This window comes from Chlorocebus sabaeus, chromosome 1 (assembly GCF_047675955.1).
Source record: "Chlorocebus sabaeus isolate Y175 chromosome 1, mChlSab1.0.hap1, whole genome shotgun sequence".
Classification (NCBI taxonomy): domain Eukaryota; kingdom Metazoa; phylum Chordata; class Mammalia; order Primates; family Cercopithecidae; genus Chlorocebus; species Chlorocebus sabaeus.
Genome location: NC_132904.1, coordinates 91,743,894 through 91,770,862, shown reverse-complemented (window position 1 = coordinate 91,770,862; position 26,969 = coordinate 91,743,894). Strand labels below are relative to the sequence as shown.

Here is a 26,969-nt window from a genome sequence, read left to right as displayed (position 1 = left end):
GTGAATACTGTATTAAAGGATTTGTATTTTATTCTCAGAAAGTTATGGTCTTCAGGGTTATGTTATAGTACTCAGGAGGTACACAAGAAAAATTTCCAAAATATTAACAAAATATTTGTGTATGTGTGTATATTCTTATCTCATTCTTCTAAATTTTTGTATTTGTGTATTTTATGTTATTACAGTACACATATATATTCTATATAAAATATATTTTTTGTGTATAAATTCACAAATAAATATACATAATATCTGGGGTTGGACCTTTCCCAACTGTTACTTTTGGAAGTACATTTGATCACAAGAACTTGGAGATCAACGTGATAGAGAATCGAGAATCATTAAAGGTTTTTGTGCCAAGTTGTAATATAAATACATTAGGTGATTTAGAAGATGAATTACAGATTGTACAGACTGGAAGCAGTAGACCAGTCATAGTACTACACCTGAGAGGTGATTTTTTTTAAAACCATGGGAGAAACATAGGATAAGATTATAGTAATGATTCTGCATGAAAATAAGTAGGACTTTGGTGACTGACAGGATGTGAGGGTGGAGAAAGTGGATAGGACAAGAGAATGACTAAGGTGTCCTTCTTCATGACATGAGCTGACATGAACATATACAGGCTGACAACAACAAATAATGACATCCACAAAGTGATGCCCACTTACTAAAGGAAATACAGATCTGTAACTCAAGATAAAGTGTGAGTTAAAAGTAAAATTGGATAGTTGTTTACAGATAAGCAAAGGTCCGGTTGAAGTAATGAATGGCCCATCCAGGGAGATACTGCCCAAGGAAGGAAGATTGTGGATAGAATACAGCAATAGAGAAAAGTCTTTCTCAGGGTAGCAAGTGTACTTCCCTCCCCAAAATGTGGAATTGTTGAAGTCAAGAGAGATTAATGTCAAGAAGGGAGAAAGTAAACAATGTAAAGTCTGCAGAGATCAAATAAAATAAGGACTAAAAAGAAATAGTCAAATTTGGCCATTTGGAAGGTCATGTGTAATCTTAGTAAATGTAGCTTCAGGAGTTTGCTTGAAAAAGAAACCAGATTGTAATGAATTTTTTAAAGTAGAAATGAATGTGAGGCAAGAAATTAGAGATAGTGAGTGTTGGCTGTCCTTACAGGTTTAATGATAATCCTGCAAAGATTAGTGAAGGCATTGTAAATTGTAACAATCCTTTTGGAAAGCTCTTTGGCAGTATTATTGAAAGTCATAAAAATATTAATACTCTTTGTTCTAAAAATCCCATTAGGAAATGTTTCTAAAATAAGAACAAAACTATAGTATGAAGATGCTGTTTATAGAAGCAAATAAACAAAACAAATTTAGAATATGAATAATGGTATAAGAAAGGAGTAGTTATATACATCCATTGTTATACAGGAGAGGCCTTGCTTAAAAATTAATATGACACTGTGGCCTCATGAAAAAGGAACCTGTCAAAATGTCTGCAAATCGGAAAAATATAGGTATATGTGGTTATAACTATATAATTGCTTGCTTATAAAAAATAAAAGAAAATATGTAAAAGAGTGGTAGAATTTTTTTCAGTCTATATTGCAACCATTTAGTATATTTTGTGGCTACAAGGTTAGGTGCATACAGATGTAAAGCAAGTATATTTTTCTGGGGTATATTCTTTTATTATTAATTAACGACCCTCTTTATTTACATTATTACAGATTGTAATAATGATATTTTTGTCTTAAGGTCACTTTTTAAATTTTATTTTTTTATTAACAAATAATTGTACATATCCATTGGGTACATAGTGATATCTGATAATATATAATGTACAATGATCAGATTAATTAGGATATCCATATCTCAAACATTTATTATTTCTTTGTTTTGAGAATATTCAATATCCTCCTCCTAGCTATTTGAAACTGTATGTTATTGTTAACTATAGTCATCCTACAGTGGTATAGAACACTAGAATTTATTCCTTCTACCTAGCTGTAATTTTGTTCTTTAACAGATCTTTCCCTATCTCCCCCTACCATAGGATGATAGAATTTGACTGATTTTCTTTTCTTTTCCCTGAGCTTTTGGTAATATATTAAATTGTATATGGTGTGTAGTTAAATAGTGGGGAGTAAAGCAAAATAAAGCAGTTTTTTTGTTTGGATTGGTTTGGTTTGGTTTAGCCATTAAGTAAGCCAAATGAAAGTTCTAGATTTGGAAGGAGAGAAAAAGAGGGATGAGATTCCCCCTCACACACACCTCTCTCACACACACACACACACACACACACAGAGTGAGAGAGAGAGAGAAAGGGAGAGAAAATAAACACCGATGGGAAAGAATGCCTGGTGGATTAATTGGTAGAATTCACTCTTGGACAAAGTGGAGGAATTACTGATTTTAATGACTTCATTTGTGATCCCATCATTCAGCTGGAGGGTCAAGTGAAATATGAAAAAGTGCTTGGAAATTTTAAAAATTCTTATTCAAATGTGATGTATTATTCTACAATTTCTGTCATCTGCTGCAGGGTCTTTCTCCATTAGAAGGTATCTAAAGGATAACTGAAACTTGACTTGTTGAATTGGGGTTTTTCGTGATTTTGTGAGATGAAGTTTCCAATACACCTTAAAATGAATGGTTTTGTTCGATAATCTTTAAAGTCCTATCAAGCTCCAGTGTTCTTTGATTCTCTGAAAGTATTTCATTAAAATAGCATACTATATAAAAAATACTTTGGAAGCAGAAGATCTATTGTATAATAAGGGATTTAGAAGACACTACAATGTAATTACATTGTTAGGTATGATAGTTTTAATGGAGCATTGGCCAAAATCATATTTTTAACATGTAAAACATTTTTTAAAGAGAGTTTTAAGTTTTGTTACTCTAAATGGATATATGAAAATTGGTAGATTTTCATTGAAATTGCTTTGTAGCATTCTAGAATTTTTATATTTGTTCTGATTTGCTTTCTCATTTCAGAAACTTGTCAAAACTGGAGAAAATAATTGGTCTCTGCCTGAACTGGTACATGCTGTGGTCCTCCTGGCACATTATCATGCTTTGGCAAGCTTTGTTTTTGGTAGTGGTATCAATCCAGAGAGAGATCCAGAAATCTCCAATGGATTCACGCTAATATCAGTCAACAATTTCTGCGTTTGTGATCTTGCTAATGACAACAACATAGAGAATGCGTCCCTTTCAGGCGGCAACTTTGGGGTTAGTTTTTTTAGCTATTTTTCTTTACTTTTTTGCTTTGAACTTCTAATATTAAAAATATCTAGAGAGAATTTGTCTCCAATTAGACAGGATATTATATACTTAAAATATTTTTGCATAATTTTTATTACTGTAAAAATTTGGTACCTGAAGTTCTGATTTATTTTAAAGAGGCTTTTAAAGCAAATTCATATTACTGCAAAACATGAAGACTAAACAGTGATGCATTCTAGTGATCATAGGCTTTTAATTTTAGACCCTTTGGACAGTAGATCCCAAAACAATATACTTGTATGTATAAGATGCTGGAACAACCAATGGAAAACATATCTGACAGCAAAAAGTAAAACAATTGTGCTCCCTCATTTTTTAAGCTAAACTGTAATATTTAATGTATACCAAATGCTGGAATTCTAGATTTTATACACACACACAAACACACACACACACATATATACTTAGAAACTTTTATATTTATAACTGAAAAAAATCATACTTCTGAAAATGTTGGAATCTGTCATGATTTCCTTTGAAATTCGTGAAAAACCGACTTAAGAACTTCATAACTGTTCCTGTGCCATTGTACATAGTAAGGTGACATTGGGAGATGGAGATATTTACTGGAACACTTTTAGTATGAATAGCACCCAACATTATCTTATCTGGTTCCAGATTGTGGATTCTCTAAGTGAGCTAGAGGCCTTAATGGAAAGGATGAAAAGACTTCAAGAAGAAAGGGAAGATGAAGAGGCGTCTCAGGAAGAAATGAGCACTCGTTTTGAAAAGGAGAAGAAAGAAAGTCTTTTTGTGGTCTCTGGAGATACTTTTCATTCATTTCCTCATTCAGGTGCTTTTTTGTACTTTTTGCCTTTTAGTTGTTCTTAGAACCCTGACAGAGCAACTTCAGTGTTTTCCATATGGATATGTAAAAATGATTCTGCTATCATCTTTCTCTTACTTAGTTCTTCTCTTCTATCTTACCGTCATGCTATTGCTTTCCCTCAGGCTGGTTCATCCTTGAATGTATTTCAGATTGAGTTGAGAGGACCTTTCAGCTTTGTAGTTCATACTCTATCCTGGATAAAATGTTACTTAAAGCAGATCAGTTGCTTATAAAGTTAGATAGGCATATTTAATTTATCCTACTTTTGAGATTTTTTAAAATGATAACTGAAATATTGTTTCAATAGTTAAAATTTTTTTTAAAACTTTGCCTTTTTTGTGGGTGGGGTGTGTGGGAAGATTATTCTCACACTGCTGCTTTTCCAGATTAGTTCTAAAATTACACTGCACTTGCATTTACATTTCTTTGGAATTCTATAAAAATGTATTATTTAGGTCATTTTCTTTGATTGAATTTGGAGGAATTCATCCTGTGTAAAAGCTGAGATTCTTTGCTGTAGTCTTGAAAACAGTTTATCTAACACTCGAAGAGCCTGAAATAGAGGGAAACTTTTCAATTACAACTAAAAAGATATTGAGCACCACATAGTAAATGCTATTAAAATAGCATAGACTCAATACAAAGCTTAAACCCTTTAAAAGTAATCCAACTGCATAACCCTTTTTTTTTTTTTTTTTTGAGACTGAGTCTCGCTCTTTCACCCAAGCTGGAGTTCGGTGGCGTTATCTTGGTTCACTGCAACCTCTGCCTTCTGGGTTCAAGCAGTTCTCTTGCCTCAGCCTCCTGAGTAGCTGGGATCACACATAACATAACATATTTTTTAAAAATAGAGTTCTGTTGATCTAAAAGAGACCTTCAAAACTACTGCCTGTCTTAAAACTCATCAATCTCATAAATTTTGAGAATTGTTTCAGCCGTAACTTGTTAAACATAAAATATTGATCAGTAGTTCTCAGTTTTACCAGGAAGAACAAGAACCCTTTTTATCATTTCTCCTGATGATCTTTTTTATGAAAAATTGTATCTACCAAATTGAGTAACCATTTTAATCCTTTCAATTAATTTAATCCATTGAAGATTACTGTCACTAAAATCAGAGCCTCTAGTCAGCAGGAAATTCCAAACAAAGAAACCTAGTGTTTGGGTTATTGGTTTAGTATTCACTCTGCAAACACCTATTGAGTACCCCATAGAGTTTCAGCATGATGTTAGGTACTAAGGTTTTAAGGCTAAATAAGGTGTGATTCCTGCTCTCAGGGCACTCTCATTCTAGTAGCAAAAAAATAATTGTAACGCATAGCAGAATGTGAAAGATATGAGCCTAGAAGAGGGCACTGAACCCAGTCTTGATAGGCAAACGGAGTTGGCAAAAGAGGAACCTAGAGGAAGAATGCCTGCAACCCTTGGCTCTAGAATAAGTGTTAACACAGTTGAGTGTGAGGAAGTCAGGTAATGACTGAGGGGCACAGGAGGACCTGGGAAACGGCATCCAGGCCCGAGCAAAGGCACGTTGGTAAGGAAACAGGATGCTGGGTCCAAGAACAAGTGGTTCTTTGTTGTTAGGACGTACATCATGAAACAGGTAGTGTAAAGAGAAATCTGGTTAGGTAGGTAGAGGCCCTACTGTAAGGATCTTGCTAACCTTAAGAAATATGTAACCTACCATATTTTGGACATTTTGAGTAGAGATGTCTATAAAACAACCAGTCTGGAAATGTCTTGCACAGTGCTTCTTAAACTTCAGTGTTCGTGAGTCACTTGGGGAATCTTGTTGAGATGCAGAAGTTGAATCAGTCAGTTTAGGATAGGGCCTGATAGGCCACATTACTATCAAGCCTCCAAGTAATGCCGGTGCTGCTGGTATGCAAACCACTCTTGGAATACAAAGTGTAGAAGAGATGGGAAATCAGGAGAGGACTTTAAGGTCAAGGTAAAATTTTAGAAGTTACCAGCATATAACTGGGAGCAGAAATTAAAAATCGGTTATAAAATTCATCCAGAGAGAACAGGTGAGGGTGAAGGAAAATAATGAATATATGATGAACCTTCTAGGTAAACTAATGTCTAAAAATGTAAACATTTTTATTAAAGTTAGTAGTATCTGTGTTTTCAGAAATTAATTTTTAAGAGCTTCATTAAGTAACTAAAGCTTGAAAAATGTCAATGTTTTATTTCTCTTAGGTCTTTTGAAATATTAAAAATATACTTTGGATTTCAGTCTCTACCTTCTTGGAACTTTAAGCTGGGACTACAGCCTTCAAAAGTGAATTTTAACTAGCAAGTCTTGGACCTTAGCCAAAAATTATGTTCTAATTTTAATAGAAGAGGCTATCTCAAGGAAATACTGTCAATATACATACATACATCCCTCCACATACATATATATTTATATATCTACACACACACGTATATATAAATACATATTTTACTCATAATCATTGCCAGTACCAAATTTGCTGACTGCACAAAGAAAATATAGAAAAAAGACTCAGTACAATAGCTAATTGAGTCATTTGTGTAGACTTACCACGTTTTAAAATAGAAATAAAAAGGCTTTTGTTTTATTTTTTCTTTTCGGTATAAAAAAAGTCTTGGTTTGACCAGTGTTATAAAGTATTCCAGATTCTATGTAAGGATTCTAAGAATAGTTTTTCAAGTCTTTTGAAGAAAATAAATGTTTAAAGTATTCTACAGGTGTCATATTCTGTAGCTTGGTAACAGGGTTAACTAGCTTTTACTGTTTTTTGTTTTTTCCTTTAGGCATACCATTACTGCAACAGAACGTTTCCTGTATTATGTCAGTAACTACTTCTTAGGGGCAGAATAATGCAGATAATGAACAAAATACTATTTCTTTTGAGTACAGACTTTGAAATATTTGTTTAGATAGAATTAAAACTAGAGTTTTAGATTTAATAATCAGAATGCTAATTTTAACTTCTTAAGATAAATTTAGGAAAAAAGTATTTGTGGATTGAGGGACCTTTGTACATTTCTTTCTGTGAATAAAAATTGTCTAGGAAACAGGTGTTAATTGACTCCTAAGTTAAAAATTAATGCATAGAGATTTTTCCTAGGATCACTTCTCTTATTTGGCTGACTACTTACTTTTCACTGTTTATTTTAAAATGTTTAAAAGTCATACAACTTGAAAATGTGTATCAGCAAAACAAAAACTAAAGAGCCAACTATGTAATGGTCAACTCCAGTATCAATATTTGCCCAATGAAACCACTTTGTTGTGCAGTGTCAAAGGAAGAATCACTTCTAGAGAGACACTGTTTTATAGAGTTTAGTTATTACTTACTATTTTTGGCTTTGTTTTACTTTGCAACCCATAAACTTTGCACCCTATAAAACTACTTTTCATAGCAGCCTCAGTGATTGCTACTACATTTCATAATTTTTGCTTCATTTATATTATTATGTAATGAACTGAATTAAGGAAAGTATAAGCTGGTTTGTAAATGTTAAGAGATAATTCATTGAAAATGCCATTTTAAAAGTATTTCTGTTGACCTGAATAGAGTGCTGGAGCACAAGGAGAAAATAAAGTAGTTATGGGATCAGGCTGGGAATAAGCCTGAAAATTCTCTTCACAGGACTGAAAAATCACTTAAAAACTTCAGATCAATTTGAGCATTTAATTTTAGAAGTTTTTCACATCATCTTATACTTAAACATCTATGCATTGTATTTCTAACTGACACAGTACTGACCATGGTATTAGTAAGATGCAGTTCATTTATTTCTTAAATGGATATTTCTTTCTGTATTAATGGAACAAAAAATAGATATTAAGTGTGTAGTATAGTACTTGTGTATGGTAAGTACTCAGTAAAGACCATCTCTTTTCTTTATATGTAATAAAGAAGTTTGGTAAGAATTTTTATAAGATTTATCCGAAATTGGGTAGCCAGAGCACTTAATCTTTCCTGCCATTATCAAGCACCCAGTTAGTCCACAGCAGTGACCTAAAGACAGCTGAAAACTTGTGAGAAAAGAATACTTAGTGTCAGGATTTTCATGCAATAGCAAAGATTAAAGATAATGAAGTGTTACTACCAGGCCTTTCTTTTGGAAGAATTAACATAATTACACTTGTTTTTTAAGTCTCTCAAAAATTTTCACAGTTAAGAATTATAGTTTGTCTTTTATTATGCCATAATACTGTTTACTATTATTTATGAAATATGATATTTAATACTAAAATACTTATAATGAAAATATTGTTCCTTTCAGGGAAATAGCTAGGTTGTTCTTTTATTTTGAGAAATATATGTTCATTTTCTAGACTAGAAGCTAGTAAATGAAACTTGTTCATCCCCTTTTAATGGTTAAAACCAGAAAAAATAGTAAAGACAGACCAACCTAAAATAAGAAGTGAGATAGAATTATTTTTGCATAAATTAATATGCATTGGATATTTAAACTTTTTCAGTGGCAAATTGTTAATGTCATCAAGTATGCAGAAATCAGTTTTCTTAAAATATTATTATTGCCTTGCTATCTTCCTGAATGCCACTTTGGTAATATTCTAGTCACAGTCTCATTAGGACATTGTTTAGTCCATATGTTGCATACTTTTTGTTTTCATATGCATAGAAAAGTGCACATATCTTAGGCATAAAGCTCACTGAATGTTCACAAACTGAGCCCCCCTACTAGCACTCAAGTGTATTAAGATAATGATAACGGCATCCAAAAGTCTGCTCACCTCCCCACTGAGTGATCCTTCTCCCTGTGTGCTTTTTTGCAAACTAAATATAAACTATATTGAACTAATTTTTATTGTGAATACACCCAGGTAAAACACCATGTAATTTTAACAAAGTTTATCTTAAACTCAGAGTGGTCTTTCACCTTCATCTCTTCTTCTTCCTGTCATCCCATTTCCTCCCCTGGAGATATAAAAACAAAACAAAACAAAAAATGGTTAAGCTGCACTTCGGGAGGCCAAGGTGGGTGGATCATGAGGTCAGGAGTTTGAGACCAGCCTGGCCAACATGGCAAAACCCTGTCTCTACTGAAAATACAAAAAATTAGCTGAGCATGGTGGCACGCACCTGTAGTTCCAGCTACTCAGGAGGCTGAGGCAGAAGAATCGCTTGAACCCAGGAGGCAGAGAGGTTGCAGTGAGCCAAGATCGCACCACTGCACTCCAACCTGGGTGACAGAGTGAGACTCTGTCTCAAAAAAAAAAAAAAAAAAAAAAAGTTAAGCTTTATGCTTACAGGCCTGTGCTATCTTCCATTCCTAAATTAGTAAAACTAGCATATTGATCCTTTGCTACTACTGTTTAGATAGTTTAGTCAGTTTACCTGGAAAACTAGTTAAATGGTAAGATTGCCAGTATTTGGTAATGAAATTATAGTTAAAGCTTTAGCAGTAGATATTTTATATAAATTTAAGTCACAGAGTCAATGTTTTCACTTTAGAAATCCATGGAAAAGCTAAAAAGTGGAAGAAAATGGAGTTCCGTTTTATTGTCTTAACCATGTGCAGTATCCTTAACACTAGATTGTTCATTATTGTCCTTAGATTTTGAGGATGACATGATTATAACATCTGATGTCTCTCGATACATTGAAGACCCTGGTTTTGGTTATGAAGACTTTGCGAGACGAGGAGAAGAGCATTTGCCAACATTCCGAGCTCAGGTATAATATGTCATTAATTCAGAGAAACAAGAAAATACTGTCATTTTTAACTGTTAAGTGTTGAAATATTTTTAATTGGCATCTAAAGAATTTTTGATAGGATCTATAAATCTTTGTATCTAACCTAGTTTCAGCCTAGTCTAATTGGAGTTCCCAATAGATGTATAATTATTTCAACGTTTTTCTCCCTAAGAAGACAAAAGGAAACAGTCTGCTTTATTCAGTTACTTCTGTTATTACATGGTATTTGCATAATGTTTATACCATTTTTTTGGAAGGGAACAGAGAGGAAAACAAGTGACATCACTTTTTCTTGGAATAAAATCATACACCAGTAGTCGTGGGCTTACGGGCTACTCTAATCTTAACCCCTAGGAAATAGCCACAGCAGTGATGGGACTCCTAAAGAGGGTATGAGATTGAATTATGACAAACTCCTTCATGGTTATTTTAGATGATCTGTTAACTGTCCATGTCACTGGGTAGGTTTGTTCACGTAGGAATATTCCAAGATCTCCTGGGGCCCTTCCAGATAAGGGGATAGTGTGCATAGTACCTGAGTATAGGAGATGACCAGAGTTCATCACTAACATGGCAAATCCCATACCCTTTGAAGAAACATCCAGACACTCTGATCTACTAACTGATGTGAAGGGTTCTTGGTAAAGCCTTAGTAAAGCTGCAAACCTAGAACTAAATTAGAAATAGCCTCACTTACTTGCTTCATTAGTTATATTTAATAAATACATAGAATTTACATGGAAAATGCCCACTTCGTAATTAAATACATTTTATTCTTTTAGGACTATACCTGGGAAAATCATGGTTTCTCCCTGGTGAACAGACTTTATTCTGACATTGGACATCTTCTTGATGAAAAGTTTCGGATGGTCTACAATCTCACATATAACACTATGGCCACCCATGAGGATGTTGACACAACCATGCTGCGCAGAGCTTTATTTAACTACGTTCACTGTATGTTTGGAATCAGGTATGTTCATTGTAGAGAGAGTTTTATACATTTCTAAGTGAAAATTCAAGCATAAGTCTTATTTTTGTCTTGTTTGGGGGTATATGACTCTGGGAAAAAAATATTACATGTAGACTTCTGATTTTAAAAATTAATTTCATTTTATGGAGAAGCATTTTTCTTTAAGTGTCATGAATCTTAACATTGATGCACATATAAATACAGTGGTAAAAATTTACTAAGGAGGGAAAAAAGCATCAGTAATCATTGGGGATAGGATAGAATTAGACCAAATCTGAGAATCCTTCCTGGAAGAATAGGTGAGTTTTAAAAAGACAGTTGTAGTGTCCCTTTAGACCACTATAATAAATTCTGGTTTGTTTAGTTAATCTGGTCTTTTTAAAACTTATTTTTTAAGGAATGGCAATTACAGTATAAACAAAACTATAATAGGTTGTGCCTTTATAAGCTTACATAACATCACATAACACTGAAATTAAATATATCAGCCAATATAAATTAATGACCTTTAAATTTAGAAAAATTGGCATTGAGAGGACAGTAAGTAAATGAGATTGAATAGTCTAATCAAGAAAGCACTTTTTGAAGAATGTGCCTTTTTGACTTGTGGTTTGAGGCTTTCATGGAAATAGATTAGCAGACAGAAAAAATTTCCAGTTACAAATTATTCAACTTGACTATATATCCGATATATATCAGAAAGACTTTATGATAATTAGAATTTAATCTGTTAAAGTATTTTCCATAATTTTAGCTAAAGAACCCCAAAATTTACTGATAAATCAACTAATAACATGATATTCCATGTAATAGATTATGGTTGTATGTAATAACTGAGCTATTTGTCCATTCACCATGCTAGACAATGTTATCAAAGAATCAACACATTTTAAAACACTTATATATCATATCTACCTACCTAAGAAAAATAAACACTAATAGAACTCAATTTAAATGCAATAAATATGTATTGGATACAAGGCAACAAATGTAGTGAGTATATTTATCTGTTGGATGCTACAAAATAAAGCTTACATAAATGCATCGAGATACTCTTTTTTATTAAACTAAGCATTATATGGGTTAAAAATTAACTGAAAATATAACAGAGAAATTCCACAAGCTCCCAATACCACATTTACCTACCTGTCTGCATCTGTGCGCATTTACTCTGCTGTCATTACTGTCTATGTTCCTATCCACTTATGCACAAAATCCCATTTCTCATTTTCTAAAGATCTCAATTCTAGCAATACTCCCTTCTCTCTCCAGCATAATCAGCTTTACTCTCTCTATTGGACCTTTCCCGTCAGCATAGAAACACACTTAATTTCTCACATCTTTAAAGAAAATTTCAGTTTCACTTTTCATTTCCCTGTGGCTACTGCCTCATTTTTCTGCTTTCGTGCAAAGCAAATCTCTGACAAAATTGTGTATATTTACTGTCACTATTTTCTTATCTCCAATTCTCTCTTGAACCTATTCACAGTATTAGGCTTTTGTCCCTATCAACCGACAAAACTGCTCTTACCGAGGTTGCTAGTGACCTCCATATAGCTACTTCCAGTGGTCAGTTCCCAGTTATCTTATTTGACTATTTGGCAGCATGGGACTCCGTGATTACTTCCTCTTCCCTGAAACACTTGACTCCTACCTCAAGTCCTTTACACTTGCTTCTTTACCACCATCTGGTATTGTTCAAATATCAACCTTTCAGAGAAGCCTTCCTGCCCACCCTATTTAAAATAACAACTCCTCTCCTCCCAGACCAAGTTCCATTTCTTCTCCATGGCAGTTATCATCTGACTACAATAAGTTTATCTTTTTAATTTTTTTTCCTTTTTACTTCAACAAAATTTAAGCTCCATGAGACCAAGGATTTTTGTCTATTTTGTTCACTAGTATATCACTACTACTGAATACCCATGGCACATAATGGGTACTCAGTAAACATTTGTCGATTCAATTAATTAACGAGCTTTTAGTATTTAATTACTAGACAATAAATGTCCTTGGTATAGCTTTGGAAATTAAATATTTGGATTTTGTCGTTATAAAGCTATTGTTGTGTTGCTCATAGGTATGATGACTATGATTATGGAGAAGTTAATCAATTACTTGAAAGAAGCCTGAAGGTTTACATTAAAACAGTGACCTGCTATCCTGAGAGGACTACAAAACGCATGTATGATAGTTACTGGCGGCAGTTCAAACACTCAGAAAAGGTAAGTGTTTCAATGTTAAGCATTATACCAAGGACAGTTCTTCAGTAGAAGAAGTAATAGTTATGAAAAAATAACACATGAAAGTATTAATAAATTATTGCCATTGACATGGAAGTGGCATCATCTAACTATCTGGGGTTTTTTTGTTTGTTTTTTTGAGATGAGCCTCACTCTTTTGCCCAGGCTGGAGTGCAGTGGTGCAATCTCGGCTCACTGCAACCTCCACCTCCCAGGTTCAAGTAATTCTTCTGCCTCACCCTCCCGAGTAGCTGAGATTACAGGTGCCCGCCACCACGCCTGGCTAATTTTTGTATTTTTGGTAGAGATGGGGTTTCACCATGTTAGCCAGACTGGTCTCAAAGTCCTGACCTCAGGTGATCCACCCACCTCAGCCTCCCAAAGTGCTGGGATTACAGGCAGGAGCCACTGCACCCAGCCACTATCTGGATTTTTAAAATATTTATTTAAATTCAGATTTATTGAATAGTAACCCAATTATGGTTATATGCTGTGTTCAACATAGTGTATAAAATAAAAGTTTATCATGAGCCTTTGAAATACTAGATCTAAGCATTGATATCTTCAAAGTACATTTGGAAAACTGTCTGCAGTCCTAACTGTTAATAAAAATCAGACGTACTGAAATGTTGTGTTAGGTGTAATTGTATTTTGGCCCAGAAGGCACATCCATTTCAAGATTTTTTAACCACTAGAATTAACCTATTAAGACAATGGTTTCTGCTGAGCACGGTGGCTCACACCTGTAATCCCAGCACTTTGGGAGGCCGAGGCAGGTGGATCACTTGAGGTCAGGAGTTCAAGACCAGCCAGGCCAACATACAGTGAAACCCCTTTTCTACTAAAAAATACAAAAATTTAGCTGGGCATGGTTGCACATGCCTGTAGTCTCAGCTACTTGGGAATCTGAGGCAGGAGAATCGCTTGAACCCAGGAGGCGGAGGTTGCAGTGAGCTGAGATCACTCCACTGCACTCCAGCCTGGGCAACAGAGCAAGACTCCATCTCTCCAAAAAAAGACGATAGATTTTTCCCAAACTTGGTAATTTAGTGTTTTGACAGTATAATTCAGGACTTTTGTGCCAAATATACTGTTACATAAAAATATTTATTTGAAAGAAATATATAGGAAACATTAAATTAGAAAACCTAACAAATGTTAAAGCTTTTCACAGGATAAGCATAAACTGTCAAAAAAAAATGAAGGCTGATTTTTAGCCATGTAAAATTTTATAACTAGAAAGAAATATAATTTGTAGGGAAATTATAATTTATAAAAATTAGTTTTATTTTATAACCCAAAAGATTGACTTTACAAGAATAACAACTTTAATAAAGCTATCAGAATTTTTTAGATTTTATGGGTTATTTTTACTGCTCGCAGAGCCATTTTTTATAGACACAGGTTTGAGTGTTGCATCATGAACATGGATAAATATGCCTAGGTGTGCGTGTGTTTATTGCTCACATAGACATTAAAAAACCTTTGTGAATGTCTAATAAGATATTTTAGGTGTTTATAATGGTTACTAAACTGATGACATTTTCACTTCTAGGTTCATGTCAATCTACTCTTAATGGAAGCACGAATGCAAGCTGAACTTCTCTATGCTCTTCGTGCCATAACTCGGCATTTGACCTGAAGTATCACCCAAGGAAAATGTCATACATGTGTAAAGACCTTTCACATAAGATAAATATCAGAAGCTATTTGTGATATAACATCAAAAATTATTCAGTTCTCTAATGTCAAAGTTTAGCCGTTTGTTTTTTGTTTTTGTTTTTTGCGGCTGTAATGTGCAATGATGTGTTTTATTTTCCTTGATGCTTAACATTACTAACAATTGCAAAAATAATACTGAGGAGCACTACTTTGCATTGTTTATAGTTGGAGTTTTGGATACTGATCATAAATCATGAATCTGGCTTATTAATGCTTAACTTCAGCGCTTTTGAGTTGTGTGTATGTGTATTTTTTCTCCCTCCCAACCCTGCCCTTTTTTTTAAGAATAAGGACAAGTGCTTACAATCTGCTCAAGCAATTGTTTTTCAGATGTTGGAATTCAGCAAAGAGTGACCTCTCTGGCCATTCTAAAATTTTAATGTTGTGTCCTAAATCTGGTGGAGGAAAAGCATGCGCTGTTGAACCAAGCTGCTCACTGGACACGTATTTGTGTCCCCAGGAGATTATTTGTCAGGCACTGTTTTTTTTTGTTTGTTTGTTCATTTGTTGTTGTTTTACTGCTATTGGCGATAACATGAAATGTGATACAGCCATTGCCCATAATTTAATGTGAAATTAATCATGATGAATTCTATAGCATGCTACTGAAATGCCAAATTCAGCTATTTTCTTTCTCTTCTAAAACAGAAGTTTCAGTTTTCCATATCAGATGTATATATTATAAGTGGAATTATACACAATCCTATCACTGACAGTAATCCTCAGTCACCTTAAATAATCAGTGCTCACAGTGCTGCTTACAGTTCATTTAGTTGGCACATATAAACCTATACCCACACAAGACTGACCAAAAATTTTCTTTGCACATTTTTCCTTTCTCATAGTCTTTTTCTATATTTTGTTAAGCAAAGGAAGGTTAATATGCCTATTTTTTTCCTGTTAGGCTTTTAGAAATTATTTTCCATGACTTTTGTTCTTATAATAGGTTAGACAGTTTATTATTCAAAGGTAAAAATTGTGTTTCTATGCATTAATGTGATTGAACAACAAAAACAGAGTGCAATATGTTCAAAAAATACTCAATTGAACGTTCCCCCTGTCATATCACTGCAAAAGTGTCCTTTTCGACAGAGCCATAAAGAAATTTTTTTCAAATTTCTTTATTGCACAGGCTTTTTTCAGTTTTACCTTACTGGGATTGAACAATGTTCCTTTCATAATGCCAAAGCATTCCCTTCCCCAGAAAAATCTCCTTGGACAACTGGTTTAAAAAAGTTATCAAGTCATAGGGGAGGAATAAGTGGCCAAAAAGTCACATTTTTGCATTGGTTTACGTTGCTTGCTTGATTAGACTATCTTCAGAGAGCACAACATTATGTGTTTATAGCTTTAATTTGTATTATGTCAACGAACCAGTGAAGTGCCTAAAGAGATGCTTACAACTATCCAGTAGGACACAACTGCACTGCTTTTTAAACACTTTTTGGTTAGTTAAGGGTGACTTGAATTGTACACATACATGCTAATTTTTGAAAACATATCCATTTTTCACAGTAAATAATATAGATACAATTTTCTGTTAGTTCCAGCAAAGATTTCATTTTAGACTTTGTGATATAAGATTTAACTTTTCTTTTGTGAAAGAATTGTGAACTAGTGTTTCATTAAATCATTTTCCTCTTCCATTTATCATCCTCTTCTGGTACAATATATTGGGTTGCTTTCTTTTAGATTCTGTTCCAGATAGGAAAACAAATATGACTGTACACTTATTAACATAGGTAGTTCTGCATTTTTGGATTCCAGGATCCTGTTTGAAATCTTCCATGTGAGGAAAAAATTACTAATATTTTTGAAGACAGGGTGGTTTAAAGAGATTATTCAGAGAACTTGTGCCATATCTCTTCTGTTTTATTGCATATGCCGTATGTTTTATTCAATATTACATTATGTAGATATGTAATACAAAGAAAATATTTAGGAGAATGGCAAAACACAAATGGCAACATAAATGTCCATTTGACTTCCCTAACTTTACAACTTTCAAGTTGAGGATGTCTTTTATTCTTGAATTTGTTTTTTTACCAGATGCTTTCAATTAATAGCCCTATATTTTTGTGCAGGTGAACTGTATAACAGGATAAAAAATGATTTGTATGTATTGAAAGGAGGAGAAATTCTCACAGAACACCATATGAGCTTTAGACCAAAAGGGGAAACAAGGTTTAAGTAACTAAAATGGCCACTTAGTTTTTGTTTATTTTTTTCCCTGGAAATGTAAGTAGTTGGAGTCTAGGCTATGGAAATATTAGTGCCTTTAATAGATCTCTTTCCTTGCAAAGTTTCTTTTTAGCTCAGCATTGATCTATTTCATCAATAGTCAGGAAAATAAGTTGACTTGGAACTATAAACAAAAACAAAACAATATATTTATGAACCTCAGTGAACCAGCCTAGAAAAATTGACGTCTGCAGGTGCTAAAGCACCTACTAATACGCAGCATGCACAGCATTTCAGGTTGTGAATACCATTTTACAACGAGTTTGCTATTAATTCTCTTTATCCAATGCAAACTTGAAATTCCGATGCGGTTTTCCAGGGTGGTATTTTTTCAGAGTATTGAATTTACTATTTAGTAATTTATAGTATAGCTTTTTATATTAAAATGTGATATTTTTAAAAGAGATGTCTGGTTCAATTGGTATAATGATGTGATTATGCAATACGCTGATCTACACCTTGCACTCACATTGTGCCAAACTTAAATGTGCAAGTGTACGTGAGAAAAGCACATGTGAATGTGAATTCTTTAATTCTTTGCTTATTATGTTAAAATTAGTCTTAATAGTCCACTGATGTGTATGCTTGAATAATGTCTATTTACTTTGGAATTTCAAGATTTCCAGCTTCAATGGTAATTTGTAATTTCTCAGATCACCTCAAGAAATATTAAGATACTCCCCCATCTGAAAATAATCTATTCTTTAACCCACCTGACTATGGGAGTAGCCAGACTGGTGCCTCACTGGCTTCTTCAGATGAGGCTTCCTCAGGTGGATGCATTAGGGGAAAAGAGGCTTTTGAGACAGCTTATTACCTCCTTCACCTTTTTGAACTAAGTACATTGTCTCAGTCCCAGTATGAATTTGTCCCATTTGGGGTATTTTTAAAATAAAAGATGGCTAACATGGAATCTGGGGCATAGCCTTGGCCTTTAATTATGGTTATAAGCCCAAATAATGGCAGAGAAACACAGGGCTGTTTTTACAACAGAAAACTCAATATAAGTTTTATGTAGGAATCCTATAAAATTTGAACCAGGTCTCCTATTTAATTATTATAATGTCTCCTAAAGATTTTAAATGCTCCTAAATGCTAATTATTATTCCAGAGCGACTTTTTCCTTTTCCTCCTTATAAAGTTATTTTAAAATCCAAAATCTTAGTTTTCTGTGCCACAGCAAAATAAAATGATCAACAAACAATTAAAGATCTGTACTTAAAATAGTTCACCATTTTTAGTGGAGGGAGGGTACATGCCTATTTGATGGTAAGATTCTTTTGAACTCTAAGGACAATTCCTTATGGAAAAAATAAATTACAGTGCATGTTATAAAAATGATTTGCACTGTGTTAGCAAAATAAGGTGTTTTAGGTTGTATTTTAAAGACAATTCTAAATCATTTCTCTGGAAAACAAGACCTTAAATTCTTCTCTTTAATAGGACTGCTTTTATGCAAAGAGATAGTCTTACATGGAGTAAACAGTATATAACAATAATGTTATGTAAATAGTATGTCACATTTGCTTAGTAGTACAATTCCACAGCAAACTGAAAGTTGTGGCTCCTCTGCTCAGATTGAATTTTAAGTTACCTAATATGTGTAATCAGAATCTATTCTAGGTGGCCGTCAACATAAACTGTGTCTCCCTATTATATCCCTCTGGAGACTGAGAATCAAATTAAATAGTCTTTCTTCAAAACAGTACTGTAACATGAATGTATTTATCTCAGTCAACAGAACTTATATGCCCACTGTATGTGGAGCTTATTTCAATGCTAATTTGGCTTGGTTAACAGACCTAGAATCTGCCCAGGTGAGACCTAGAACTTAAAAATAGCTGGGGTGAAATGGATAATAGAAGTAGAGGTATATGTCAAGGCAGAGCCCTATGAGGAAGGAAAAGTTTTCAAAGAATACAAGGAACATAGTGCTGAGAGCGTGGCTGCCCTCAGCATCGTTCACCTAATCTAGAGAAAATATTTCCCATGTGGGAGCTCCTATCTGCATTCAGTTCACCCTTTCCTGCCTGCTTCTTCTTCCTCCAAGTGCCTCAACCTCTACATGCTTACTCTCCTCCCCTTCCCTCAGCCCATCCTGGTCTAAGCAGCTTTCACAATCCAAACCAAACATCACCAGCCACCTGCTGATAAGTCACCAGCATTTACTTTCCTGAGTTACTTTTTCTGCATTCATTGAGACTATGGATTCATCCCAACTCCTTCTAAATCCCTCAACCATCCAGCTATACTTTGGCTAACCTTTGCCCTAGACACTCTACCAGATGTTATGCAGTATCAAGTGTAAATTGTATCACCCTATTCTGTTCTACCCTTTTCCCAGCTGCCGAAATATCTTGCTCTCCTCTACCTCATCCCCAAAGAGCCTATAAATTCAGAGTATCCAACCTTTTCATGGATTCACTCACTGTTGTTCAGTAATACAACTTCCATATTTTAAATAAATCATAAAAGATATTTGCCTTCTATCAAAGTAGGAATCTTTATATTTATACATGATACAGAAATTGAACTATTTCTATCGTTCAGAATTTAGCATATAGCAGGATTTTAAAGTGATTGAATTGCCATCCTAACTTGGATTTGCATTAGGTTATGAATACTGTTGTTAGTCCAAGCTATTTGAATGTAAAGTTAAAATTCTCCAGCAATCCAGAATGACTTGTAACCCTTCAGTGGAATGGGAAATTTCTGGCATGCAAATAGGGTGGTGTTCCAGACATTTGTTTTATTGGTGGTGTTTGGGCCTTGAAACACATTTCTAATAGAAGGACTTATGGCAAAGGGTATTTAGATGGTCCCATGGGATCACAGAAGCCCATTTGATTTATAATATAATAAAATAACACAAAATTGGGTACATAAGGGTTTAACCAGGCTTTCCTGGGTTAGACTAAGCCTCTAACCTCTGTTGCTATCCTATTCTTATGGGAGGAAAAAAATGTTCTATGGGATGAAAAGAAAATGCATTGACTTTGTAGTCTTTATTCTCCTAGCTGCACTTAGGGTATATCCAGAAGGAAGAGGAAATGCAAAGAGGAAGAAAATGTAATAGTTCTTCCTCTCCAGCTAGGTGCACTTGAGGTTGTTCATAAATGTAAAATTATGTCAGGTTTCTAACATGGGACACTGCACACGGTTGTCTGACCTGATGAACCATCCCATTTGCAAGTATAGATTATTATTATTTCTTGTGGTATTTGGATGTTTTCCATCTCATTCATGAACAACTCAACCTGATAGTAGATTCCAATAAATGCCTGTCAGGGCTCAGGAATGAATTGATGTCCTAGTTAAGAAATGAGACTTAATAATGGAGACTGAGGCAGTTTGTATTAAATTATATGCCATGAAGTGTTCATTTTAGCTTTAAACTAATTATGACTGTACCACCATGAAGTACAGAATGAAAAAATATATTTATATATATATTACATATATATATATATATATATATATATATATATATATGGGGGGAACAGAGAATGAATATCTGATTCTTTTGAATGCTTGTGGAAATCTTTGAAATAATGCAGGGCATACCGCAAAATAGCCTTTAGAACAAATACCCAATTTTACAGTTCATAGGACAACATCAAACATTAGTAAGTCTAAATATGATGAATAGAATTTTTGTTATGTAAATTTTGCTAGAACAGTCTATTTTCTTGCACCCCTCAAGTTAACCTCTTAAAAAAATGAATGTATAATTTCTACTGAAAGAGTATCAGAGAGAATCTCTCTGGTCTATAGTGTTAAAATATTGTTCACAAATCCTGATTAGTTAAGGGCATACATTATGAAACTTACAGAATAAAACTTATTGTACATCTCTTTCTTAAATTAATATCTTTACGCATTTTCAACTGGCTCCCCAAGTCTGATAAGGAAGGATTAAAAGGTAGAAAAAAGGAAATGTATTAGTTGGGTGGCCAAGAAGTTTCCTTTGTAATGTTGAGAGACTTCTACTTTCTGAATTTCACTGGTTCTCTAAGGTAAAAGAGTTAAATGGTACCCTTGTTCACCAAGGAAAGTGATCCAAACTATATATCTAGTGCAGATATTTCGTTTGCATTATTTAGTCTTCTCTGGAGAGAAAATACAGTTTCCCCTTCCTCTTTCTCTTCACATTTACTCTTTTCAATCCAAAATAAGAGACACAGAAAGCAAATCACAGCCAGTTTGGCATCTTCTCAGTGCTACTAGTATAGGCACATACACATACACGGTCTGAGCAAGGTAATAAAGAACCCTGTCAGGTCCACTTGGAACATGGCCTTGCTACTTGGATTAGCTCCTTTAAGCCTGAAAATAACTTTCCTGGTCATGGAAGAACTGGATGCATCTTTTAACTTATGAAATAGAAGTTGAACTTGAAAACTCTTTTTTAAAAATCCTGGTTTTGCAGGACAGCTACATAATGAATGTATATATTAAGACTTTGTAGCTGAATTGCACATGAAATCAGATTGCCAACTTCTTGACTTTCAACGTTAGACATTTATCCTTAAGTTGTGAGCGATATATGTAGCATGCTGTGAAACGTCTATTATAGTTCTTTAATTCATCAGTATTAATACAGAATTATCTTTTGCGTTTCTTGGTACTTTTTATTCAGTGTAATCAGAAGCTGTGATGTTTTGCCTTTGTAGTCCTGTGCTTTGTTACTGTAATTTTTTTTTTTTTCACGAAGCACGTGACTGGACTAATGTAAGGCAGATGACGTGATCTTTAAGACTGCTATATATATCAGTCTCTTACTCTATAAGGTTTTAAATTAGAATAAGCTTTTATCAAATAGATAATTGATGCAATTTAAGATTCACACAAGTTTCAGGGTCAAATGGCGGTCTTATAGTTTCAATTCTGAAGATAGCAAACTTAATAAACAGCCACTTTAAACTTGTTCTGGCAAACCAGACCCTGCTGTAGATATAGTCTAAGGTAGTTAACCATATAAGCCTTTTCAACTCTTAATGCCCTCCACATGAGTCAGCAGTTAAGAAGGTTCTAGAACCCATGAAAGCTTTTGTATGTATTACTAGGTTTTGTTTTTCTTATGTTGCTGATTTTACAGTTCTGACTAAAGCTGACCTAAATGGATCAGTTTATGTGTAATATGCTAGTGCTTTAATGCCTCTTTTTTTTTTTTTTTTGGAGGGATGGGTAATATTATTTGGACAGATGCAGAAGGAACTGTTAGTGAGTCAAGACAAACACATTTGAAATAAAGGAACTGTGTATTAACATGTTAACAATTCATAACTGCACTTTTTATGACATTTTGAAAATCTATTTATAGGTACAGAACAATGGGTTTTGTTAAACTGTATCACATTTATACTTGCAGAAATTTATTTCATTGTTATTAGTAGGAATTTTATTGGTTCAATAAAATTGGCAAAACTGAACACCAATCATTTGCCTACTTTGTTTATATTGGAATAGCATTCTCGGTTGGTTTATTTCTGCTTGATTATTGAGACATGTATTCTTAAAGATATCACAAATATAGGAGTCATTATTTTCACTATTTTTTTCCTAACCCAGTTTCCTGGTGATATTTCTTAGCACTCAATATTCTATTTGTGGAATATTGCAATAGTGTAAGTTGTGCAAAATGTATAGTCATTGTTACCTTTTAAAATAATTGTGATCTTAGCAAGAGGCAAATTAACTTTATTATTGTCTCTTATTAACCAAAGCCATAATTAGAATGAGGAAAGGGGCATCGGACATAAGGTTGGGGCCTGGATTTAAAAACCCAGTTTTTTTCATATTCTACTAGCTTTGCAGCCTTGAAAGTAAATTAATCTCTATGTCTTTGATTTCTGCATTACATTATATCAGGAGTAATACCTTCTTGAGATGGTTGTTTAAGAATTAGGTGATGTGTACTAATGTATTTGAAATACACAGCACCATAATGAATTTGAATGGATAAACAAGCCCAGAGAATACTGTTACTCTTTGTTATAAAGTAGAAAAAAATTAATGGAGAGAGGAAGATGATATATGTGTAATGTGAAGTGGTGATAAGACTTCTAAGTAGGAATGTAAAATCGGCTTTTGGAAAGCTATAAGGGATGTGCAGTCGTTTGTGCAAGTTTTCTAAGGAAGGACTTGACTTTTCATTTATCTTAATTCACATGTTATGTAAAAATTCATACCAAAGGCAAGATCTCTTCCTTTGTGCCATGTGTCTAGCTGTAATGGGAGATGAGTGGAAACCAGCTGCTTGCTGATTAGAGTCTGTCTTTTGGCTAGGGGTGGTGGCTTATGCCTGTAATCCTAGCACTTTGAGAGGCCGAGGCAGGAGGATCTGCACCTAGGAGTTCAAGACCAGCCTGGGCAACACAGTGAGATCCTGTCTCCCAAAAAAACAAAAGTCTTTTTTTCAATAATATGCAACCCCAGGGGGAGACAAAGGACAGGGTCTATCAGGTCAAACTCAGCTAACAACTCAGTCTTTCTGTAAGTTCTCCCCCAATTCAAAATCAGGCTTTTGACACTAGTTTCCCCATGAATTTATTAACAACTTTGAGCCATTTTTTAAAGTAAAATAATACTTCATGTTTATGTGTGTACTTTGTCCTTTCACGTACACAATTTCATTTAATCCTCACACCTTTGTGAAGAACAAATCCTCACAATAATTTTGCAGTGACGGTTTCTTCCTTTTATAGATGAGGAAATTAAGTCATAGAAAGCTTTATTTGCATAAGAGTTGGTACAGTTTTTAGAACTGACACAGTGGAGATTCGAATTCCAGTCTTTCTGACATTTTTTTTCTACTGAACTTCACTACCTTAATTCAGCTTAAGTTTCTTGTTGAATGATACAAATGACCATGCTATCTGCCTGACATCTTACTGAAAAGTAAATGGATGATCCATGCTCCAGACAAGGTTAGATAACTTTCCTTTCTGGCTTACTTGCAACAAGTTTAATTTTAAAAAATAGATTTTTTTCCCCTCCAATCCTAAATGGGTTTTTGATTCAAAAGATGGTCCCTGAGGGGAAGGTTCACAGACCAAGAGATAAAAATCAGCACCTGTGAATTTAAAGGCTAAAAATTCTAAGAGAACAATGGACCTGATCCTAAAGAAGACTCAGGAACTTAAAACTGTGTTGCATTTCTATTTTAGGAACATTCTACTGTATGGCAAGAATTATGAATTCAAGTCATGGTTTTTAATGCATGTAACTTTATAATATGGGCTTCCCTTTCTGTGGACTTAGAACATCTCAGAACATGTCTCTTCTCCCATAATCTCACGTACTTGACTGGTTTCAAAACACAAATGAGTCAAAAACCTTCCCATAAAACTCTTCAAAAGGAATTGAGGCAAGAAATTTTTTTTTTCTTTTTTTTAGATGCAGAATCACTCTGTCGCCCAGACTGGAGTGGAGTAGCCCAATCTCGGCTCACCATGACCTCCACCTCGCGGGTTTAAATGATTCTCCCACCTCAGCCTCCCAAGTAGCTGGGACTATAGGCACTGCCACCACGCCCAGCTAATTTTTGTATTTTTAGTAGAGACAGGGTTTTGCCATGTTAGCCAGGCTGGTCTCGAACTTCTGACCCCAGATGATTCACTCACCTTGGCCTCCTGAAGTGCTGGGATTACAGGCGTAAGCCACCGCACCCAGCCTTGGCAAGAATTCTTAATACTCCTTCCTACACAGGCATGCTCCTAAAATAAACATGAACAAATCCGTCATCTTCACATCAAGATGAAATTCAGGAAAACTCCCCTGGTTACAGTACTTTTCAGCACACATTGGCTCTACTTGCTAAGAGGCACGTGGCGCACACCTCTTCTACACCCCTTCACAGTCACCTTGCCCATCTCTAACTTCAGTGCTGGTGTGGTGGCAACCAATTCTCTGCACACTTTTGCCCAATTTTCACTGATACTTCTCTCGTGGTCCTGGACTGCTTGCTTCTGGCCTCCTGCCTCGGGGCTTCCCTGAGTGCTTTTGGTAGAATGCCGGAGGGTACTGCCTTTCCACTAAGTACGAACAACCAAAAGTGCAAGAAGTTAACTCTGGTTAACCTTTAACTGGTGCTTCCTTTCATTCCCCAAGCCACAGTTTTGAAATGTAGAGGACTTGGTGGGATCGAGCACCAGTTCAACTCTATCAGTTGTCCCTTTTTTCCTATTTCACTCCACCTGTCCTTCACTCCTACCCGCCTCTTTCAACCCAGTGGCAAGTAAACCTTGGTCTCAGGCTTTATTTCCAGGGGGAAGCCAGGCTAAGACAAGGCAGCACACACAGGGTAGGGGTTTAGAAAGTAGTTCCTAAAATAAATTCAAATCTCAACTCCAGTATTGCTAATTATCTGCCTTTGAACAAGTTACTTAATCTTGTGGTTCTTCAGTTTCCTCATCTGTAAAATGCAGAGAAAAGCAATAAGAAGGAAGGCATAACCCTTGTCCTTAAGAAGAGGGAAGCGCAGGGAGCAAAACTGTAACAGAGGCATTGGCTGGGCATTAAACAATATAGAAAATAAGAAGATAATGGCTTGTAAACGGGGTCATAAAAAAGCCATCATTTATCAAGGACCTTATAAATGTTAGAAACTTTTAATACAGTATTTTTATTATAACCATCCTGGAGGTGGATATTATCCCCATCTTAGAGAGTTAAGAAAAATAGGCTTAGCAAAATTAAGCACCATGTCTAAGTCTTAACAGTAAGTGAATGATTAAACTGTTCTCAGATTTGTCGGAATTTACTTGCTATTTTTTACCTCTCTTTGCAACATAAAGAGGAAACAAGCACACTTTTGTTTGGGGTTATCAGTGAAGGATTTTTTAAGCAGAACGCCATATTTAAGCAGACACTGTGTGATTGTTAAGATTTGGATTTGCAGAGACTGAGGAACATCATGTTGAAGGTAAAAGAGACGGAGGAAACAAAAATCCAGAGTGTGGTGTTCAGGCCATATGTGTGGGACTTCACGTCCAAGATGAATTTGGAAAGTATAGTTTGGTCAAACAGTGCAGTGACTAAAGGTTACAGGCTAAGCTATTTGTATTTCTTCACTTAGAAAAGGAAGTGAAAGCCAGATTGAGGTAGATTTTAAAAGGAGCCATTTTCAATGAGTTTTTAGCACAATGATTTGTTCCACTTTGAAACAACAGCATCTCCTTGGCAATAAGAGACTGTCTAGAATTTCAGGGCAGCATAAAAACAGGATATTCAAGGTAACCATAAGGCATTCTTTGAGTATGTGGGAATTTTCTGAATATCTTGAATAATTTCCTGAATACATTACACATCCCCCTTGATGTACATCATTGATAAAGTATAAGATACTCAAAGCAAACTGTTGACATGCAAGGCCTTACCTTCCCAGGTATGTACACAAACTCTTTTGATACCTGGGAGCAATATGATAACCTTCAGAATTTGATGCCTTGTAACCTGTTAGGTAAACAGGTAAAGCTTGGGTAATGGATGTTGCTGATTGTTTACATAACTGGCCCCAGTGGATGTAGCTGATTGTTTGCATAAATCCATAGTCACACATTTTGGAATGTGACTTTACAAGTTCTCCCATCAAGAGGTAGAGTTCATTTCTCCACTCTTGAATCTGGGCTCATCCTGTGACTTGAATTGGCCAATAGAATGCAGCAGAAGTGACATTGTATACGCTGCAGACCTAGGCTTTAAGAGACTGCATGCTTCTCTCTTTCTGGATCCTGCCATGCCTGGGCTAGTCTGCTGGAGAATGAGCCACCTGGAGCAAGCTCAGTTGTCCCAGATGCTCTGGCTAAGGCTCAGCACACGTGAAAAAACCCATCCAAGACCAGTAAAGTCAACTAGCTTACCTAGAACTGACTGCAAACTCATGGAGGTACCCCATCAAACCCAGTTAGACTAGCAGAATCACCCAGTCAATCCACTGACTCATGAGCAAAATTTGATATTGACTGTTGTGCACCATTGAGGTTTTCTGGTTGTATGTTACAA

The 26,969-nt window shown here is 34.9% G+C and overlaps 1 protein-coding gene and 1 long non-coding RNA gene across 3 annotated transcripts in view; one reads left to right on the top strand and one right to left on the bottom strand.

Moving 5' to 3' along the window:
- Positions 1–16,882, top strand: part of SESN3 (sestrin 3) — a 60,134-nt gene extending 43,252 nt beyond the window's left edge. Inside the window, exons 5-10 of the mRNA XM_008020597.3 lie at positions 2,964–3,200; positions 3,873–4,047; positions 9,646–9,764; positions 10,568–10,758; positions 12,839–12,983; positions 14,557–16,882. Coding sequence (XP_008018788.1) covers positions 2,964–3,200; positions 3,873–4,047; positions 9,646–9,764; positions 10,568–10,758; positions 12,839–12,983; positions 14,557–14,643 — 954 coding nt within the window. The 3' untranslated portion in view covers positions 14,644–16,882. The remainder of the gene's footprint in view (positions 1–2,963; positions 3,201–3,872; positions 4,048–9,645; positions 9,765–10,567; positions 10,759–12,838; positions 12,984–14,556) is intronic.
- The window catches only part of LOC140712731 (uncharacterized), a 69,234-nt gene that overhangs the window by 24,169 nt on the left and 18,096 nt on the right, over positions 1–26,969 (bottom strand). For both annotated transcript variants that reach the window (XR_012094447.1, XR_012094446.1), the window contains exon 3: positions 24,590–24,682. This is a non-coding gene — a long non-coding RNA (uncharacterized lncRNA). The remainder of the gene's footprint in view (positions 1–24,589; positions 24,683–26,969) is intronic.